Source organism: Penicillium vulpinum, assembly GCF_028829585.1.
Source record: "Penicillium vulpinum strain IBT 29486 chromosome Unknown utg000003l_segment0_segment0, whole genome shotgun sequence".
NCBI lineage: Eukaryota > Fungi > Ascomycota > Eurotiomycetes > Eurotiales > Aspergillaceae > Penicillium > Penicillium vulpinum.
This window is the reverse complement of record NW_026643243.1, coordinates 2904923-2912063: the sequence shown is the minus strand read 5'-3', so window position 1 is coordinate 2912063 and position 7141 is coordinate 2904923. Positions and strand designations below refer to the sequence as shown.

General features: G+C 39.8%; 1 protein-coding gene across 1 annotated transcript; it reads left to right on the top strand.

Moving 5' to 3' along the window:
- Nucleotides 1-5572: 5572 nt before the first annotated feature.
- Nucleotides 5573-6729, top strand: N7479_006214 (SWIRM domain-containing protein; the record flags this gene model as incomplete). The annotated part of the gene is made up of 2 exons (XM_057253910.1): nucleotides 5573-6292; nucleotides 6334-6729. The coding sequence occupies 2 exons, from the start codon at nucleotides 5573-5575 to the stop codon at nucleotides 6727-6729; spliced, it is 1116 nt and encodes a 371-aa protein (XP_057107772.1).
- Between the last annotated feature and the right edge of the window lie 412 nt (nucleotides 6730-7141).

Genomic DNA, 7141 nt, shown 5'->3' with positions numbered 1-7141 from the left:
ACCTTTTGATCTATCTACTTTACTATAGGACTAAGGTGTTTACTGTTTATATACCCTTCTCTTATAAGTATATACCCTCTCTACCTTTCCCCCTTACCTTTATAGTATTCCCCTTTTCGGTCGCAATATCCTAAAGCTAGTATTCTAACTTTTTACCTACTCTTTACGATATAGATATAGATAACCTTAGCTATCTTATACCCTCTTCTCGAGTTCTAACCCTATCTAGTAGCTAGCTTATAATTGAGCCTTTTAATACTATTACTACTAACTTCCTTCGGCCCTCTAACCTTCTACTAATTCTACACTCTTTTACTCGCGTTAGCCCCGATCGGAGAAAGGTATATATACTTTATAACAATATAGTATATAAAGAATAGGTTAAGTAGTGGCTATAAACCGACTATAGGTAGAAAAGTAAGATTTCCTAGGATTTAAATTGTAATTCAAATATATAGAGTAACTTCGACTAAGTTACCTATACTAAAGATAGTGCGCTAAAGGTGATATATAAGCGCTGCTTAAAGATCCTAGGATATCCTTATTCTCTATTACCTAGCGGAAAGGGCTATTATAGTATATTAATAATATTAAAGTATTTAAAGACAGTAGGCTATCGTAAAGCTTAATAGGGAGGGAAAGGAGAAATTACCTAGTTCCTTTAAAAAGTAGTATCTCCTTACCTCTTTATTTAGCTATCTAATTTCCCTAATACTCCTAGATATATAGGATTATAGCTTACTAGAGGCTCCTTTTTTACAATCGGTATAGGAAGAGTATCTTCTCTAATTTCTTACCCTTAATCGTCTTCTATTCTACCTTATCGAATATCTAATATTTTATAAGCTATTCCGATTAGCCCGCTCTACACTATCTCTCCCTCCGATACCCTCTGCTACTACAATATATCGTCGTTTACGTAATATAATTATAGAATAACAGAAATCTATCCTCTAAACACTACCTAATAACGCAAAAATCTCGATTATATTAGATTGCTAGACTTCTCTATATAACTAGGCGTTTATAGCTATTACTAGCTATTTTATTAACAGTAACTAGGTATACTAAGAGGTTCTACTTAGATTTAAACCACTTTATAGCTCCTATACCGGTTTAAATCTAAGTGGTGTACTCCTTAAAACTCTAGTTAAGTATAAGATCTAGGATCGGGTGTTTAGAGTTATAACTGATAATATAACTAACAATAAGATAATAGTTAAGGCTATTTAGTAGACACTCTCTAGCAATATAATAGTAATCCGAATACCCTATCTTACCTATATTATCTAGCTTTGTTTAAACTAGCTCCTTAATCGTTTAAAGGCTATCCCTCTAAATAAGAATACAGAAATAAAGTAGACTAACTAGAAGTTATCTACAGTAAAGGTAAATACTTAGTACTAGATACAGAGGATCTTATATACCTTAAATAAGGTCTATTATCTTACTATATATATCTATATAAGTCTGTAACGCTAGGTAGCCTTTCTCTAACTTTAAGAAAAGGGATCCTAGCTTATTCTAATCTAGGATATAAGGACTCGGTAGAATTCTACCTTAATACTTCGTTATACAAAGAGACTATATAGTTTCTTCTAGCCCTTCTATAAGGAGTATAACTGTAAGGAGATATTACTTAATACTTAAGAATAGCGTTAAATTAACTATCTTCTATAAATCACTCGGCTATTCTTTAACTATACAATAGAGCTCTCGAAGATAAAGGAGGTCACTATATATCTTATCTTTAAGATTTATAATACCCTCTTTAATCACTTTTTTAAAGTAGAGGCGCTGCTTAAACGTAAGCGTATTCTATAGAAATCAGATATACTTAAATCACTTATAGCTAGTCGCTTAAAACTTAATAAGTACTACTCTTAAACCAACAATCTTAAAGAATATATCTATACAGTTAGGACAATACTAGCACCTAATAGTAGATTTTAGTTCTTTCTATCTAATAATTAGGAGCCTCACTAGTATAATACCTACCGGAAATTATTCTAGAAATTATTGATTCTATATTAAGAGCGCCTTACAATAAATTAAGGATTAACTAATACTCTAATAATAGTATTATCTAGTTCTAGGCTAAATATAATACTAAAGAGTAATAAGATATCTATAAAACCAGCTAGTAATAAGATAACTCAATATCTCGATAGTGGTATATTTATAATCTATTTCTTCCCTATATAGGATAATACTAATATATTTATACTACTAGATCTAATTAATATTAAACCTCTTTAATTCTAGCGGGAGAACTAATCTCGTTTCTCTATAATTGCGTTACTTACTCGCGATATTCTCTCTATCCCAGTAACTAGTACTAGTGTCGAACAGCTCTTTAATACTACTTAGGATATTTATTACTACCGCTGTGGTTATCTAAAGTCCGAAACAATCGAGGAGCTTATATTGTTTCTATATATAATAAGATTCAATATTAAGGATTCTGAGGTAAAGTAGCTTAAGTAGTTCTTTATACTAGCTGAGATTAAGTCAGCGAAGGAGTAGAACAATAAATATATAGAGGATACTGAGCTTAACCTAATTAGTGATAATAAAGAGAAAGAAGGAGTAGATAATAGACTACGAGAGATATCTCCTTATTTAATAGATATAGATATAGAGGTAACAGAGCTAGAGTTACTAGAGACTGTAACTTAGAGATAGGCCTTAGGGAGGAAGCGTAAGAGTAGGGTAGATAAGGATTTTGAGCAATATTAGAGAAATATATCCTAGTTCAATTATTTGATTTATTCTCTATTTTTTCTAGAAGAGCGCTGTAAGTAAAATACTCAATATTATAAGCAAAAAATATATTAATTATATAGTTATACACTAGAAGTCTATTTGTCTAGTTTACACTATATTGGGGCCCTAATAGGTTACCCAATAGGTTTTGGGTTATAAGCTATAACCCAAAACCTATCGTTAGGTCGAAGCAATGGACCTAAAACCCATTTTGGGTTCGGTTGGGTTGGGTTGGGTTGGGTCCGGGTTAGAGTGGGTTGTGCCGAAGTCTACAACAGAGTACCTAGCAGCAGAGTACCTAGCAGCAGAGTACCTAGCTAAGCAGTACCCAGCTAAGTAGTACCCAGCGATCTTCACCTAATCCTCTTACCTAGGATCGATCCACCCAACGAGATCCTTTAGGATTCGAATATATACTGGCGTAGGAACGAGGACAGGGACGGGGACGGCCGCGGGGACAAAGACGAGGACGTAGAGCTACTACTACTGCAGCTGATACCACTGCAGCTACTCCCACTGCAGAACGTAGCTGTAGCCGAGGACGCGGTCGGGGAAGGGGACGTAGAGCGAGTACCGCTGTCACTGAGAACGCCGAGGAGAGTAATAAGACTGGGGGACGGGGACGTGGTCGAGGCCGGGGACAGGGACGAAAGCGCGCGCGGAGAGGTGACTGAGAAGTATCATCAATATATAGAGTACTAGGCAGTAATCAGGTATAATGTACGATTTTTTCTGATTAAAATAGTGCATTTTTTACTATGTAAACCGGAATTACTATAGTGGTGGCAGAATATATGGCAGTATAAAATACAGCGGCAGAAATTACGGCAGAATCATCGGTCGCACCCAATTGAGAAGGCGGTGACTGAAAATCAGGCAGGGGGGGTTGCATTAACAATCCCCTAGATATATTGATATTGAGTATAGGAAGACGTTTAAAGGCAGTACAGAGAGCCAAGGGTTATTATACAAAATATTAAGCGAGGAATTCATTGTGCGGGTATTCAGCTTACTTATATTTTTTTAATTGAATTAATTGAACTAAAGAAATGGTGGTGTAGTGTAGTATATAGTAGATATATATATTTGGTAGGAAGCCATAAAAAGCGGAGCGGGTAAGAACATATGGAAGGTGATGTATATATTGTACTTTGTACGGGTCCCCTATCCGCTCTGAAACCACAAACAAATACAATGCAAACTATCGCCATACTTTGTATAACAACAAATAGGAGCGCTCTCCAATCGTCTTTTATACTACGTATTGTACTACTTATTGCATAAGGCCCCCACCAAGAGAAAATGGATGCCTTGTTTAACCATACAGAAGGGCTGTCTACATGGTAAGTGTGGCTGATAATGCAAATTACAAAAGAGGCTGCGTCTATGTTGGCCTGTATATAGGTGTATAATGACATCACTCCTATACTAATAAAGAAGACATTGTAGGCGCCTAGCGCAGGCAGCCATTCAATTATGACTCAGGGTTCTAACTAACCTTGGAAGGAATATGAGTCAGACCCAAGTGACCCCAAACCTCATCAATAATATTTTCCAAAGTTGAAACATTATAGTATTTATCTGAATTGAGGAACACCCTCCTCTCCCCAAAAAGGAGTAATAAAAGCGGACCAGAAAAGCAAAACCAAAAGTAAAATATAAGTAAGCCAGGAGAGCAGGAGAGCAGGAGAACATGAGAACAAGAGAACAAGCAAGAAATCAAAGATAAGGATCTACACCAATCGATCACATGGGACAGGGGTTAGTACTATAAAATGATTGGCTCACCCCTCCTGCGGCTGATCCTATTAGGTGATTGCCCGCATGGGATGTTGTCACATGTGGACTTTAGGCAGGAAAAGAGGAAAGGAAGAAAAAGTGCATCAGGTTACATTTACATTGTATGTATAAGGAGTATGCATATATGTCTCTCAAATTCTCAAAAGTTACCAAAACTTCTATGCTGGTACTTGTATATATACTTTGTACTTTAGGTTTATGTACACATTTAACCAGGTTTGAAGTACCATCATAAATACCTCAAAATACTTTGAAAATATATCGAGAATACATCAATAATTACATTTTGATATGTATTATTACCTGGGAACGATAGTACACGAGGTACCTCTATGTACCTATAGTACCATATGGTAACTTTGGATGTACCAAATGATGAGATCAGCTGGTTCTTTCCAAATGACGCCTAAAACATATGCCCCCCCCCCCCTCTCTTCCCCTCCCTCTCTCAGATCCCCTTTTGCGCTCTGATGCTCTTCCAACTAACCCTTTTACAGTCAGTCCATTGGTCTCATGAGCCCCTGGAGAAACTCGGAATCTCCCATTAAGCGCCACCCCGCAGTTTATCATCACACCTCAGCCCCATACTGACTCACAGTTCGCTTTCAACCTTGGAATATTCCCTTCAACTTGCCCTCTTTTTATTTTATCTTCTCTTCCTTTCCACATCCTTTTCTTCATTTGGTCTCTCCCCTCGATGGACCATTACCTTCTTCATCAAATTGACTCATTCGGCCATTGGAGCCTTAACGCCGAGACTTAGGTCATATTTGCTTATCGCCACTCAGAGACAAAGAGGCAGACCTGACAAATCACCTGTTTTGCCTGGTGATTCAATTTCCATTGACTTCCATAAACACTCGCTCAACTTTCGCCATCCATCTTCCCATTCTACCTGGTGTATTCATCCCCTCCCCTCTCTTGCCAGAAACCCTAGCCCTGGATACCATTGACCACTTTAACCTCTCATTGCCAACTACCGGCTCAAACGGTATTTAATTCTGGAATGACTTCATCTGCTGGCTGGCAGCCAGCCAAACAGCCGACCAGTATGCATCGTCTCCCATCCGTTTCTAGCCTCATGTCACCCCCAGAGACCAAGCCTCTCGAGAGCTTTCCTGTCTCGCTTTCACCATTTACAAAGCCTCGAGATTCTCCAGCTCGTGACATACAGCTTCCACCTATCTCAGCCGATCGAAAACGGACGCAATCAGAGATGGACCTTCCATCGCCACCTGTGACTCCCTATACGGGGAACAAGAAGAGCAATTCTCATGCCTCGGATCAAATTGAAAGGGACTTGGGATCTCCCAGGGATCCTGTCCTTTTCCCCCCGCAGGACTCCGTTACTGACGTTTCTACGGATGAGCCACTGTTCGGCCCCGTTCACCCTCCATCTGCAGAGGCACTTGTGGAAGAGCACATGAATTCGCATATGGCAATTTTTCGCAATAAGTTGAATAAACCCACACGAGATGAATACCTCCTGGCGCTCTCCTGTGTTCCTATTGTCTCGACCCAATACAATCGTAATCCGGCTGCCTGGGCTCGAGAGGAACGGGAGACGCTGGAGCGCCAAATGGCCATGATGAACCGCTATCGCTCAGGGGATTATGAACCCAAATTGAAGAAGATTGCTCCTGCTCCGGCGAAAAGGTCAGGAACCCAGCCGCGCATACAGCGAACCCGGGTCAAACGTACCCCTAAATCCACTCCCAAGCAGCAGGTGCTTGACAACTTTGATCCCCCCAAACCCCGCTTACCAAGCCACGTGCCTTGGGTACGAATCGTGATGACACCGATTATCACTCACTCAAGGATTACTCGCCCCCGACAGAAACGCTAGGCGGTAATGCCAAAGCATTGAAGGCAGATTGGAAGGGGCAGATGTTGGATTTGAGCAATGACCCGGACAGAAATATTCTCAGTCCCGCCGAACTCAATCTCGCCTCCACTCTGAGACTTTCATGTGCGACCTATCTATGCAGCAAGCGTCGAATTTTTGAAGCTCGGGTTCGAGCCCTTGGTGTTGGCAAAGAGTTCCGCAAGACAGATGCCCAGCAGGCTTGCAAGATCGATGTCAATAAAGCCAGCAAACTTTGGACCGCTTACGAACGTGTGGGTTGGTTTAAAGCTGAATATTTCCATCAATATCTAGCATGATATCGCAGGATATGTTTTTGATTGGTACCGTGGATAATGATGCCGCCAATTCATAGTCCCCCCCCTCCCTTGTCTGTCGTCTCCCATCATAGGCTGAGCCATCTCAAGACACTGTTTCCAATAACTGACCATTCCACCCCAGTGTCTATCACTGTGCAATACAGCCCTCGACTATTAATCCATATTTGAGTGCTCTCAGCTCTCTTCACCCGACTAAGACAAATTTCCTGGATCAACTCGTGCTTACCTCTTGGCCTTTCGGTTTCTCTCTGCTATTTCGCTTTTACGACACATCACGACACATTCTTTTCTTTTGAGATTCCCCCTTTCTTGATTTTTTTCCTCGTTTTGCATGCAGACCCCATGGGAATTTGATTCTTTGCAACTTTGGTTGCTGGCTATGGCGTTTGGG